Raw genomic sequence first — 15,328 nt, 5'->3', positions numbered from 1 at the left:
GGACATTATCCTCAGCCAGGAAAACCAGGGCCTCTTCGGCCAGAAGGGGGCTATCAGAATTATGTTTGCCTTGTCTTCCCTGACTTTCCTCAGAACAGCCGGAATCAGAGCGATCGGAGGAAAGACATAGGCTAGCTGGTGGTTCCATGCTAGATGGTCCTTGCAATGGTTGAACGAGTACTATTATTAGCAGATCGTCCAGTTACGGTGTGATCAGGATGTTTTGCTCCCTCAGATGGGCCATTACCTCTGCCACTATTTTTGTGAAAACCCTTGGGGCTATCGCTAGGCCGTATACTGGTAGTGTTTAACTATTCCTTTTAGCAATATTGCTACTCTCAGGAATTTCTGGTAGTCTCTTTGTATGGGGACGTGATAATAGGCGTCCTTGAGATCCAGGACAGCCATAAAACATTCTGGGAACAACAATTTCACTGACCATTTTATTGCCTCCATCTTGAAGGTTTGCACCTTTAGAAATTTGTTCAATTTTTTCAGGTTTACAATTGTCCTGAATGTCCAGTCTGTTTTTTTCCTGAGGAACAGAGGGGAGTAGAATCCTTCGCCTTCCTCCTGTGCAGGGACTTCCTGAAGGACTGCTTTCCCTATTAGGCCTAGGATCTCCTGTTCTAGTGCTAGTTGTTCTACCCCTGATGACCTCATGGGGGTTATGACAAAGTTCGGACGGGGAATGGAGGGAAACTGGAATTTTAGTCCTGCTTTTATCAGGTCTAAAAATCCAAGAGCTGGTCGATCTTCTTTTCCTCCCAGCCTGGGGAAAAAATAAGTCCCCCCCCCACCTGAGGCTGACTCTCATTGGGCGGGCTTCCTGTTAAACACAAACCCTTTGGCTTTTTTCTTCCTATCCTGGTCTTTGGGGGGGGGGGGGGGGTTCTGCGCATAAATTTACTGCTTAAAAAAGGACTTCCTGTAAGAAGTACTGGAGAGGACCGGGAAGCGTTTCTTGTTATCCCCAGCTTTGTCAAGGATATCATCCAGAGTAGATCCGAATAGGAATTCCCCCCTCGCAAGGAATGGAACACAGCCTAGATTTGGTTTGGTGGTCACCTGGCCAGAGTTTAAGCCAGAGGGCCCACCTGGCTGCGTTAGAGAAGCTCGCAGCCCTGGCTGCCAGCCTGATGGAATCGGCTGATGAGTCAGCCAAAAAACTGCTGCGCCCTTCATTACTGGGATGGAGCCTAGTATGTTATCCTTTGATGTTTTGTTTTTTAAGTTGCGCCTCTAGCTGATCTAGCCAGACCATTAAAGATCTGGCTGTACATGTGGCTGCCACTGCGGGCTTTAACCCTCCTCCTGCCGCCTCCCAAGCTCCTTTTAGGAAGGAGTCCGCTTTTTTGTCCATTGGGTCTTTTAGCACCCCCATGTCTTCAAATGGCAGGGAATTTTTTTTTTAGAGGCTTTAGTTACTGCAACGTCTAACTTTGGAGCCTTCCCCCAGAAGGAGCACACCGGGTTCTCAAAGGGGTATTTTCTCTTAGGGGACAACAAGCCCTTCCTTTCCGTCTTTCTCCATTCTCTCTTAATCAGGGAGTGGACTTTATCATTGAGAGGGAAAGATCTTCTTTTCTTTTGTTCCAGGCCACTAAGCATCATATAATGGACTGATTTTAGGGCGAGGATCTACCAACCCCATAGTGGACCTAACTGCCTTAATTAAATTATCCGTACCCTCTATAGGGAAACAGCTACGACCCCCACCCTCAGAAGATGACGAGGACGAAGATAAGCAGGACGAATCTGAGTCTACCACCTCCCCGTCCTAACTGCTAGATCCTGATACAGGGGATAGGTTCCTGTTTTTTTTCTCGTTTCCCCCCCCCCCCCTTCTGCAGGGACTTGAAGGTATCCTCAACCTGGGATTTAATCAGGGATCTAAGCTCTGAGGCGAACTTAGGGGTCTCCTCACAAATTGTTTTTTCAATGCACGAGTTGCATAGTCTTTTTTGCCATGTGGTGGGCAGATCCTCTGCGCAAAGCGCGCAGGTCCAGTATTTGGACTTGCCCATACTCTTCCTTCCCTGAAGATATAAGAAAGGAGAGGGGGGGGGGTCCCAAGTTACAAGTGAGCTTTCACGAAGGTCACTTACCGACCCATTGTAAGAGGGAATACCGGAATTGAAGAGGAACCCGTTCCAGTAGCTGGGTCTTTCCTCGAGGTTGACGCCACGCTGGAGTCCTTGCCGCGTTGCGAAGACCTGCCAGACCGCCCGCTTCCACCGTCACCTTGGCTGTGTTGGCGTGAAGGGTCACTGGGGGGGGTCCTTTCATACGCTGCCCATGTTGCAGAGGTGATGGTGAGTGGGGGGTGCAGGGACTGCACCTCCTGTAGCTCCTGCTCGCTCATAGCCGAAGGGTGCCAGAGTGTGCCAGGAAGCACTTCCCTGGTGCATTCCCGGTAATTTAACCCCTATAGGGCTCCCCCCACCTGGCTTGTCCACCGGCTGTGCATCTCCAGCATGGGGGACCCCCCCCCACAGGGGAGTCCATCCCGCCCCCCAACGCTTTCTTTTGCTGGGCATACCATCCTCCCAGTTCCTGCGCGCATGTTAAAGCGCGCCGTTCCCAGAGGGCACCGCGGCACTTCCAGTGTGCGCATGCGCCCAGACCGCCGACACCCAGTGGTGCATTGCGGCTCGCGTCAGAGGGGAGGCGTCCAGCTCCGCAATGGCCCCCGGAAGCCTAGGCATGCACACCGACCTGGGCCCCGGAAGCCCAGGCATACTCACCGACCTGGGCCCCGACACCACTGGAGAACGTGGCGGCTCCAGTCTTCTCCTGCGCTGTGTCTCCCTGCCACCCTAGAGGCCCACTGACCCCAGCGGTGGCGCTACAGGACACCGCACCAGCCGAGGCAGGGAACCCCCGCTGCCTGAAGCGGTCTGGCCGGGCCAGGTAAGTCCGTATTCCTCTATCTTTCTTTCTTTCTTTTTCCTTCTTCTTCCTGTAGGTCCCCATCAAGGACAGGAAACCAACTGATGCGGGAGAGAGGTGCCGCCCTTTTTATCTGTAGGTTTCCTGTCCTTGAAGGGCGGATACCCTCTCTCCGTGATGCCGTCATGGGGGGGGGGGGGGGGGGGGAGGAGAAAAATCTCTTCTTCAGCAGCCTAAAGCTGGTCATAGATTTTCCAGCTTACATCTTTTTATCCTGACTATATGGAGATAGGAATATCCCCCGTGGCAGAAACAGATCAGCTTGTGGATATCCAATATGGTCCATCCACCATCCCCCCTACTTCCGGGTCCCATACACTTCAGGTTGACCCATACACAGGTTGGGTCGATAATTACACAGAAGAGGGAGATGATATGATTGCCTTCATACAAGACGATATGAGATGCATCCTTCTTTTAGGGTCTTTCTTTTACAGGAAGGAAGCCACTTCTAAAGCCAGTAAAACCAAGTAAAAATAAAAACCGTGCACCCTTTTATTTTCCTTCGCATTTACAGTATTCTGTGCCAGCAGAAAAAAAGCACGCAGAGGCATTACAGAACGTGATAACCGGTATGACATCTGACTATTCTTCAGTCTTGTATTGTCGCCAGTGGTTTAGATTTCTCGCCTGGGAGTTTACTAAACAGAGTTGAAGCCAATGTGAAGGACTGTAAATCCGGGGTTATCGTGTTATCCAACCTGTTATTGTTATATGGGAATTAGCGAGATTCAAATGACGACTGAGTATGTTACAGAGAAAAGAAAAAAAAAAAAACAGTTCCAGGTAAAGAAAATCTCCTCTTAATAAATACCATGAAATCTAAACTTCTGACGTGTTTTATTGAGTGCAATTCGGTTTTATTAAAAATGTTGAATCATTTGGTGAAAAAATTTTAATGAACCCAATTACAAAAATAAGTTTTAACCTATGTGTTTCATTAGGAAAAAAATGTCCTTTAAAAGGTGAACAACCCATTTAATATTGTGTTCAACTGTTTCTCAAATACAAGTGAAATATGTTGGGGAGAACCAAAAGTTGCAGTCATTATAAAGCCTATAGGGGCTGGCACATTTATGCGGCATGTGGCATTTACCTCCAATCTTATGATCACCAGTAGAAATCTGCACACACCTTCTTGTCCTGTGATTGCACACACAGAGGTCTTAGATTTGGCATAAATCAAACTGTTCCATTGGATGGATTTTCATACCATGAAGATATTTTCCGAAGAAGTATTTATTTTAATGTAAAATACATCCCAGAAAATGAGATCTACACCAACAATGAGGTCTACACCAGCAAGGAGGTCTGTGCAGATTTCTGATATAGGACAGCGAAAACACACTTCTCCAGTTTGGAGAATCAGAGAATCCTATCTAATCCAACTATTAGTGTATACTCCACAAATCTGGTCTTTATGGAAGAGTGGTAAGAAGAAAGTTTTTTTTTTTTTTTTTTTTTTTTTAAACTGGAAACGAGAAGTTCCATTTGCAGTTTGCAAAAAGCCATGTAGGGGACACAGGGAGCATGGGGAAGAAGGTGCTGTGGTCAGATGAGACCAGAGTGGAACTTTTTGCTTTAATTACAAAATGTTATGTATGGCGGAAAACTAACACTGCACCATCACCCTGAAAACACCATCCCTACCGTCAATCATGGTGGCGGCAGCATCATGCTGCGGGGAGGCTTTTCTTCAGCAGTTGCTTTTCTGCGGGAGAAAATGCGGCAAAAATGCAACGTGTGAGCAAGCCCTAAAGGATTAAGATTTCTGCTAGCAGTTACAAGGAGTTCTCAGTCTTTCAGAAGATCAAAACCTGGATAGGTCCGTCTCAAGGCCAGACAGACTTATGTTAACTTTGTAGCAAGTCAACTTCATGCCAGAAAACATAGAACCATAAAGTAGAACAATTTTAGCTGGTGGACCCAAATGATCAGGCTTGTCAAATTTGTATTTTTTCCTTTCTTTTTCAAGGGTAAAAAATGTCCAAAAACTCAATGATGGCGAAAATATTTTTGGGACAAATGGAAAACCAAATAAAAAAAATCTAATATTATAAATTACAGTATATATGTCTATAGCTTAGAAAAAATATAATTAAATAGGGCTATGACATTGATGACCACTACATGGGGATGTGTTATTGTAGCCCCCCACTGACGATTGCTAGAATGGAGTGGCAATGGTGCCTCATCAGCTCTACTTAGCCTTTTTTTTTTCACAGGCATCGCCGCCTGCCTATTTTGGTCAGTAGTGAAACACGTGGCCACAGAAAAAGCAAGAGGAGGCAACAGAATCTCAAGACGCCATTACAAGCATCATGGGATGTGCAACCATCAGCCATACGTTGATAGCCAAAGATTATGTAGCATGTTGGGAGTCATAGGTTTCCAAAAGCTATAGGCCCATACCATGGTACTACGTCTATCCATAAGTACCATGTCTATCCATGTCTAGGCCCATACCATGGTACCATACCCAGGTACCATGTCTATTCATGTCTAGGCCCATACCCAGGTACTATGTCTATCCATAAGTACCATGTCTATCCATGTTTAGGCCCATACCTTGTTACCATACCCAGGTACCATGTCTATCCATAAGTGCGCATTCCATGGTACCTCACCCAGGTACCAGGTCTGTCCATCTAATGTCCATTGTGCATTTCAGGTCCTATTTATATGATTTATCCCCCCCCAAAAAAAAGTCACCCCATTACCTTCCATGAACAATGCATATAGAGTTTTTCCCTAAGAATGCATATCTCCCATACAATAAAATTGGGTACAATAGGGAACCTCAAAGATTTTGGCTGCATTACTGAAATCCTATTGGTTGCCATGCTTCTCACAAAAGTACAAGTCACCTTCTTCCATCACCAGTGTATTAACTGTAGAGAATAGTTGTACTTTCTCACACAGTGGTAAAACTCGACAGGCAGAAAGGACAAACAAACAGACGTGTCATCGCGGTGTGTTTCCGCAGCGCCATCGCCTCGGTCTCATTTGGAGTCTTTTGAATAATCTGCTAAAGAAAAATTTATATGAGGATTAGATTAAAACCCTGTAAACAGGAGTAAGACGGGTTCATTTACAAAGAGGCTTAGCAACAGCCACTACAAAGATCTCACCGAGCCAACATCAACAACAGATCACCAACTTGGAACTGGAGAATTAAGGCAGGATTTAAACAGCGCCATACCACCCAAAAATAGCAGGGGGCCCTGGTACACGGCTCTACACCGACCCACAAAAAAAAGAAATGGAAAATACAAACAGCAAATGAATCAAAATTGATATTATTTCCACCTCACACATAATTCTGCATAAATGAGATAAAAACACAGACAGGCCCCCAATATGGCCCCCTTGGCATTGCTGGCTTCTCCTGGAAACGTGAACAAACAACTGGGTGTTAGCACTTCCCTCCTACACAGGAAGGATAGCAGCAAAGGTTGCCCGGTGTGGGGATACACTACAAACTGGTCACACCCAGTTGTCAGTGTATTCATAAATTTGCAGGAAGAACAACATAGGCACAACAAACCATAGTGATATGAGAAAGGAGGATCTAGAATTTTCTAAAACAAATATGGGCTGGTGACTGGGAATAGATCTCTATTGGAAACAGTAGAGACTAGTGATGAGCAAGCATGCTCTTACTCGAGATTTACGAGCATGCTCGGGTGTTTTCCGAGTATCTTTGCTCGAATGTTATGTTTGAGTAACTCCATGTGCATGATCTGCGACTGTTTGACAGCTTTAACACATGTGAGGAATGCCTAACAAACAGGCATTCCTCACATGTGTTAAAGCTGTCGGTCACAAATCATGCACACACAGGGACTGAAACATAACATTCGAGCACACCACAAATACTTGGCGAGCACCAGAGCATGCTCGCCGAAAGGGTTAACAGAACACGCTCGCTCATCACTAGTAGAGACTTTTTTTTTTCAACAGCATGGTGGGAAACTACAACTCCTAGTATGTACTGGCAGCGGCAGGTTTTAAAGGGTAAATGAGACTTCAAAAAAGATAAATGAAGTACAGTGGATGGGAAAGGGGAGTGTTCATGACATCTAAAATTGCAGTCCATAGAGAAGGCATAGATTGTAGTAGCCATTATGTCAGGGGTGCACATAATATTGGTGCAACCAGTGCAGCCGAACAGGGGCCCGAGAGGTGAGGGGGCCACAACCAGCTCCAAAGCAGGTGGAATTGTGTATTATGATGAGCTATTGGACTGCAAAGGGCCCATATATTGTCCATGGAGAGGTGCCCTCCTCTGTCTGTGCCCGCCAGTGAATTATGCGCCAGTGAAAAACAAGGGATGTTCCCAAGGAGGGCACCAGATAGATATGTTGACTATATACTTGCCAGATAAAATTTGATTCTAACATTTGGGCTGTCAGGTTGTGTTCCCCATTTCCACAGATCTAGAAGTGAACAGAAGCCACATACATACGTTATCTGCAGTGTAAGTGACAGAGTTACAAATCTGCCACAAGACACAGTGACAGATGTACCAAAAAGGTTAAACTTTTACACAGTAAAATCTTGCACTAGATTGTCCTGAAAATGACTTTTTATTTATTTTTTTTGATTTAATGCATGCAATTAGGGCTAAAAATAATTTTTGCAATTGGATTCAGTTTAAAATTTTGGACCGTTTGCTCTCATAGCCTCTGTATGTATGACATTTTGATCACTCCTTACAGCATTTTTTGTGGTACTGCAGTGACAAATGAAAAAATAAATAAATAAATTACGGCATTTTTACGTTTTTTTTCTGTTTACGGTGTTCACGAATATTAGTATTTTTTTTACATGTTTTAGCAATTTTATTTTTAATGGGGGTGATTTGAACTAATTTTTTTTCATATCTTTTAAAACTTTTTTCTCCATTTTTTACTGTATTTATTAGTCCCCTTAGGGGACTTGAAGCTGCAATTGTCAGGGCACTTGTACTATATACAGCAATACCACAGCATTGCTGCATATAGTAGAAACTACGGTCTCCTTTGAAGCCAGGCCATAAGCTAAGTTTTAAAAGAGCTCCATGATGACAAGCACGGAGGTTTTCAACAGACCCCCGGCCGTCATTGCAACCCATCAGCGACCCGCGATCGCACTACAGGAGCAACGATGGGTGCGTAGAGTGACGCGCCACCATACAGGCGCACTGTGAAAGCTGCTGTTAGACTTTGACAGGTTAATCGTGTCGTAAATCCCCCTCGGCATTTCTTCTAAATTTAAACATATTCTGTTATATAGTTATATAATACTTTATGACCAGTTTACTTCTCAACAGGAAATAGAGGAAAGCTAATTAACACGTCTATGATAAAATGTAGGGACGTTAGTAGTAAGAGTCTCTCCAGCCCCATTTTGCACATAACTTTTGGTTGCATTGTTTGTGTAATAAAGCAGATCATTCTATCTATATAGGGCATCCTAAAAGAGCACTTATTTATTTTTGCTTTTTTATTTGGTCATTTACTATTTCTAATATAAATAAGAGCATTAGTGATTGGCTGGAGGAGGTCTATCATGGGACTGTCATCAGTCAACCATCGAGATCAAGGTGGCCCATAGTGGGAGAGCTTCACAATACTGCCTTGGGCACCAACAGAACATTTTTGCACCAACCCAACAATGTTTTTACTGCTGCAGATGGTGCTTATGACTTTAGGAGTATATTCAAACACATGAGATTTGTTTCAGAAGATTCTGTGAATAGAAGTCCATTCCGTATATATGATTGGAGTTGCTGCATCATCTCCATTTATTTCTGCAAGCCCCATTCAGATGTTTGGAAAAGTCTCAGAAAGTCCACCACCTAAATATCAGCCTATACTGAGGTAGAGTTAAAGCCACCATACACAATGTCAGCCGTACCTGCCAATATCGACGGGTTTGATGACACTAATGTGTATGGAGGCACCTACCAACTGATGGTCAGAGGAGGTGCCGAGGGGCTCGGTCTGATTTCAGACTGCCGATAGTTTGTTCTGAAAGAGATAAGAGAGATAAGCCACCGGCAGAGATGTCTGTCAGCAACTTTCTCATAGAGAACACAGGAGATCTAGGCTGAGCGAGGGCTCCTGTATATGTGAAAGCTGACCGCTGTGACTGCCGACCGAACCATCATTCTGCCAACAAGCATCTAATGTGTATGGGGCCTTTAGGTCTTAAAAGTGTAAGGGGGAAGACCGGGGTGTAAATACTTTCAGAACAAGGGATCCGGAACTGCCGAGGCTGTGCCTCTGGTTGCAGGGGGAAGACAGACTGCAAGCACAGGAGTCAGGTGACCGGGGAGCTGGGGGCATGTCTAGGAAGAGGGAGAAAAAGGAGGTTTGCGCAGGAAAGCAGGGAGTTGACAGTTGGGGTCAAGCCCGACTAGAGGAAGAAGAGACCCAGGGTCCGTGGAGCCGAGCAAGTGAAGTGCAGTGTTATGGACTAGGGGCTCAGCAGGTCAAACCGGAGACCGCCCGCTGCCGCCAGAAGAAGACGGAACATTGTTTAGGCGGGGAAGCCAGAAGAAAACAACACTGGCATCAGCCGGCAACTGCCTTGTGGGGAACAAGAGTCAGCTAAGTGTAAAACTGCCGATTACAACAATGTCGACTCTGCTACATCTAGCCAAACTGTGGATTGTTGGTTATTGTCTGTTACCTGCTACTCCCCTTGTTGTCCTCATATTTCCCCTGCTACTCCCTGCGTGGAGATTGACCCTGTTACAATAAATCCCCCATGTTTATTAACCCTGTACTGGCTGCTCTGTGTTTCTGTGTCACTGCATCTAAAGTGCCTGTGTTACAAAAGGATGGTGACCCATGAAGACCTATTTATGAGATTTATCAGGGCTCTGGATCCACCTCTATGAGCAGGTTCTACTCCAGGCTCCAGAAGATAATATAGTAAATGAATTGCTGTAACATAATATTATAATATCTGGCCAGGGGTAGTCTCTGATGAGACATCACATCTCAGATTTTAGTCTTTTTAGATGTAAAAGTATTGAAGACATGAAAAAGCAAAAATAGTGAAGAGCAGAACCTCGGCTCCAGCTCATTTTCATATGTACAAAGTACATTATTATACAGGAAATGCCAACAGGAAACCCAAATTATACAATTAAATTATACGTGCAGCACATAAAAAAGGAATTTCATTATATAAAAGGCAGATTGTGGCCAAGTCTTTTCACTCATTAATTCATAAATACATTATTTTTCTATTTCTTTTCTAATATTTTAATAGTGAACTTAGTTTGAATTAGAGGAGATCCATCTGCTGGGGCTCGAACCAATCCAAAAAATGTGCGCCAACGCTTTATTCATTCTGTATGGGACTGACGAACAAGCCCGAGTAAGGCAGCCCCATAGAGAATGAATGGGCCACCACTCCAACCCCACCAGACATTTCAACTCTACATGGATTAGAGCATGCCAAATGTATACTTCTATAAATCTCAATAGGGTCACAGCCAGTATATGTCCAGTATTAGAACTATTTTTTTTTTTTTTACATAGATTGTAATATGAAAAAATTGTCATAAAAATAAATTTAACAAAAAAACAAAACGATTTAAACAAGGCCATTTTCCTTAAGATAATAAGACCTTTCTGGAACCGGTACAAAAACTGATGCTTTATGTTTAGGTTTGTCGTTTTAAGAGCTCTTGAAAAAGTTACACAATGTTCATTGTATAATGGATAACCTTTATTTACCGAACGCTATAAAAGCCCTTTAACAAGGGTTTAAAACACAAAAAGCACTTTGCAGGATAAAATACACAAATGTAATAGATGGAGGTTGAGGAACCAAACATTTCTGGAGCCACATAGTAAGTGCTTTAATAAAGAGCATCTTTTGCTGGATGTTGGACACAACTTTTATTAAAAGATGTAAGGATGGGAAAAACTATCTTTTAGGCAACATTAGGTAGATAAACTGGCAAGAAGGCTTTCTGCCAGCCACTGAGCTCTAGTGGCCAAGTACTTGTGAATCCTCACACAGTGCACTCTGCACACTGTGAGGATTCTCCAGTGCGGGCGGTCATGTGACCACAAGTGTGTGATTTGCATACCGCCAGCCTCATTCCGACTAGACGTGCCCAGCCTCGCTCAGTACACTAGCAGTGAGCGAGAGGTGGCTGATAAGTGACCGGAGATTGGCTACGTTTGCCAATTGTCAGTCATTTAATAGCCTTTTTAGATAGATCAACAGCGCCTCTGATGTGCTGCAGAGAATGATGATTTTTGAGAAAGTTTACAAATCATTTCACCCATCGGATGAGCGCTTTACTCGTTACGCTTACTCACGATAAATCAGCTCATGTGAATGCTCCCCAAGACTACCTTCCCACAATGAGCTTTTGGTCAGTTTAGGATGCTGCAGATTATTTTCTGCACCCATTAGGTTACTTGCATTCTTTTACACGCATTTTTATCATTTTTTTTTTGTCATGTTTTACATAAAGTTGCTTTGTTTTTGATACTTTCTGATATTTGGCTTTGGCAAAACTTTAGTCATACAGTCATGTGCTCTTATGAGTTTATGCAGTTTTTTACCCATGGATTTTCCACATCTAATGCATTTCTAAGAGGAAAATCTGCACATAAAACTCAGTGTACTGGCACGAAAAAAAAATGACATATAGACCCTTTAAAACATGCACAGCAGATCAATTTATGCTGAATAAAAGAAAAAAAAAATTAAAAAAACAAAAAGCAAAGTGGGCCTGAGATCTCTATACATCCCATCCAGTTTAGTGGAACTGTAAGACGTTGCGTTTTTGATGCAGCAAAAGTACGTAGCGTCAAAAACACATTGTGGGAACGTTGCCTAAAGGAAGTCTATCAGCACAGAATGATCGTACGAACCAAGTACAGGCGATCGGCGCACCCATGGCGGGGCCATAAACGTCACCTTCCCACCTATTGTTTTCCATCTATCTCCACCCTTCTCTGGCCCTATGAAGCCAGAGATGTCAAAGAGGAGTGGGAGATTGAGGGAAAACAAGTAGGTGGGGCGTTGTATATAAACGATTGGCCGCGCCGTGATGCATTGAGCAGCGATACTTGGCTTGAACAGTCATTCTGTGCAGACAGAGTCTCTTTAAATGGGTCACCCCAGGACTTTGTGGGTATTTATTAGCCCATAATATCAATTATATATGTTACTCTAGGACGGTTAAAATTAACCTCTTCATCGCCCTAGGCAGCCAAAGATGAGAAGTGTTAACCATTAGTAGATGACAGACCACCAGAATACCCAACACTAACTTTAAACCGCAGGTTATGTGATAGCAGGCATGTGACGTTGGCAAAATTCCTACAATCAGGGGTTAAGCAGGAGTGAAGGGAAATCAGTCTTCTTGGACATAGGCATTAACACATTTTTCTACCCTGCCTTTGCCACCATTTCTGTCCAGTTCGTGAGGGTTGTCCAGTTTTAAAAGGAGTTTTTTCCTACTCATACAAATGCTCACTATGTATTTTTGACCTCTAGATATTTACGTCAAGTAATCATGGAGTATGATTATTAAAGAACCAGGACCTACTGGTCAACAATCGTGAATGAAATGTCCTGTGTATCAACCAGATTTGTGCCTAAAGTAGGTCTGGTTACCTGGCAGTATGATAGCAGGAGAAACATGTGCCATTAAGTTGTAGTACGTCGCAATGCCACCTTCTGGGCTGCACTTGAAGCCATCAAGACAAAGAATAACGGTCCCAACTAGTGGTAATACAAGAAGGTTGAGAATGATGGGGGAAAAAAGTATGCGCTATCTTGGCCATATAGTATAGTACTGTGTCAACTGAGTGCTTACCGGGTATATAAAAATAAAAAAATCATCTACAAGTTTCTGATTCAAAGAAGGATGGCTGACCATAAATATCTGCAGCAGGCCCACACTTCTTTTTTTATAATACCTGTGTAGTCTATGTGGCAGAGTGTTTTTTTGTTTTTTTCTTTTTTTTTTTAGACACCGGGGACTGGTTGCATCAACTACCTCTGCAAATCAGGAGTGTAAATCTATGCTTTTCAGGACTTTAGGTAGAACAGTGGCCATATTTGTTGCTACCCAGCTTTCCTTGAAGACGCAATTAGACAGGAACTTCTAACAGCTTCCCAAAAGAGGACAACTATGTTCACTCGTTGCATTTTTTTCTGCAGGGAAAACCTGCTCTCTAGGCAGTAAAGTTAGTTTAATTTACCAAAAAAAGCAGCAAAAACAAATTGTTACTGTTTTTTTGCACTCTCTCATTGCTTTATATGGTGAAAAAATGCTGCAAAAAAAAAGGTGCATGGGATTTCAGAAATCTCGTAACTTTTGTTGGTACTGTAAAAAAGCAGCAAAAACGCAACGTGTGAACATTACCTTACTGTATATACCCAGACTATATATTTACTAGAGAATCTTCCTTTTAAAATGTTATCTTATTGGTGTCTTTGAAACTTTAAAAGTTTTTTCTTAGGCTATGTTCCCAGGAGTTTTTGACCTTGCGTATTTTTGAAGAAAAAAAACTCTTACTTAATGGGTGCAGAAATGCTGCAGAAAATTTGCAACATCAAAAACTGACCAAAAAGCTCATCGTGGGAACATAGCCTTAAGATCATCATTACATGCATTTATTTTTTAAAAGATCAGTATCATTATGCATCTTTATTGCCAATTCACTACATATTTTTTTAAAAAAACTAACTTTTATAACCATAAAAAAGTATTCAGAACTTTTGAACTATGAAAGTTATTCTACATACACACATGCAAGAGCATAATAAGATCTGTTTCAACCAAGTCACAGTATATTCAAGAAGGTCCAAAGTTGGTAAATACAACCTTAACCGAAAACTACTCGCATACAAAAAGTTGTAAAAAAAACATCTACTCACACTGTAAAGTGATAAACAAAACACTTCCATCCTGTTGGCCGTTCCAAAAAGTTATAAACTTTGCCTTGTATGTTGGTTCTGGTGAGCAGAGGTCTTCTCGCGCTGTAGATCGAAACTCTGGGGTCCAGATTAATAGTCGGCCGCGGGGACTCCGTGGTAATCAGCACATCGCGTTTCAGTTCAAAAGTGGTGGTAGTGCGTTCCTGACCTTGCTGTCCATTGCTGTTTAACCCCCGAGGTAAAGGGACGTGTTCGTAATGAGTGTTCAGATTTTCATTCATCTCCAGAGGACTCTGTTTTTGGTGGAGATCTTTTCTAGAGGTTAAGATGCCGAAGTTCCAGTTACTTTTCGGTGTTTTAGGAGGAGATGACGAGGACATTGGAGAAGTTGCAAGAGAAGGGGAAAGCTTCGTTACAACTTGGAAAGTTTAATAAAGAACATTTCATGCAGAAAATTCCAAGTTCTTCCGCTCCCCTGGTGGCTTTAATCTGGTTGGAAAGGAATAAGAAGCAAAATCTAGTTAGTAACACACACGAGTTTTGATGTCCTGCCTACTCCAGCTTTCTCCTGATGACTCCTCATGTGAGGGAGTGGTTTGGATATAATTCCTTCCTAAGCACAGCTTTCCTAGATGTCCATTAGGGTTGTTGACTTTAGAGGTGTGATCCTAAATTCTGCTCTCTCTCTGGAAACATTACCTCCTTTTTTACTTTCTTATTAGGGAACTTTCCTCCGTCCTACTGAAGCTATAACATGTCCCTACTGCCCGCAGTCTCCTGGAGGGGAAGGAATGCCTTTCATTCCACTGAGACTATGAACTCGAGGCTGATTATATACAGAGCTCGCTGCACTTTTTAGCTAAATATACCGTAAGTTGTTGTCCCCTGTTGAGGGATTTAATGAAAAAAAAAAAAAACACACACCAAAGTTAATTTTTTTGCTAAATTGTCGAGAGAAAAAAAGTCATGGACAGAATATTTTTTCCAAACACATTAAAACCATAATAAATCATTCTGATTACAAGCGATCCATGTCTACAGCCCGTAATTCTGATATGAAGACATCAGCTACATTCACTGTAAAATGATGATAATTACAGTCAAAATAATCTGTAGAAGTTTCTTCAGCTTCGAAAAAAAAAAAAAAATAAATAAATAAAATTTTTTTTTACAGACAGGGCAAAAAGTGCCCTATTTTTACGGACGGTCTTGGAATTTCTGGATGGTTGGCAACTCTGCCACACATGCGCATGCATCACATCACCATAAAACTGTATCAAACAAGTTTTCAAATTGGTAAAAACAAGAATGTATAGACAGTTCCCAAAGTAAAACGAAAAAAAAGGTGCGACGTATAAGTTGAGCTGAGCGGTAATGACAGTAGTACAGCAGCGGCCACCGATGGGCTACAGCAATCACGTGCCGTCCACATGTAGTCAAAGACCAGGAGTGCTGCAGGAGGCGCCGC

At 42.9% G+C, this 15,328-nt stretch overlaps 1 protein-coding gene across 2 annotated transcripts in view; it reads right to left on the bottom strand.

Annotated features, from left to right (window-relative positions):
* KCNQ1 (potassium voltage-gated channel subfamily Q member 1) overlaps nucleotides 1-15,328 on the bottom strand; it is a 198,057-nt gene that overhangs the window by 142,314 nt on the left and 40,415 nt on the right. The window contains exon 2 of one of the 2 annotated variants that reach the window (XM_073658048.1): nucleotides 13,861-14,349. In XM_073658048.1, the coding sequence (XP_073514149.1) occupies nucleotides 13,861-14,240 (380 nt within the window). In that variant the 5' untranslated portion in view covers nucleotides 14,241-14,349. Of the gene's footprint in view, nucleotides 1-13,860; nucleotides 14,458-15,328 lie in introns of those variants that run through there. The other variant, XM_073658047.1, reaches the window with a different exon arrangement.

This window comes from Phyllobates terribilis, unplaced genomic scaffold, assembly GCF_046119375.1.
Source record: "Phyllobates terribilis strain yellow unplaced genomic scaffold, ASM4611937v1 Scaffold_13__5_contigs__length_258822181, whole genome shotgun sequence".
Classification (NCBI taxonomy): Eukaryota; Metazoa; Chordata; class Amphibia; order Anura; family Dendrobatidae; genus Phyllobates; species Phyllobates terribilis.
Note: the sequence above shows the minus strand (reverse complement) of the source record. Positions and strands in the feature narration are given on the sequence as shown.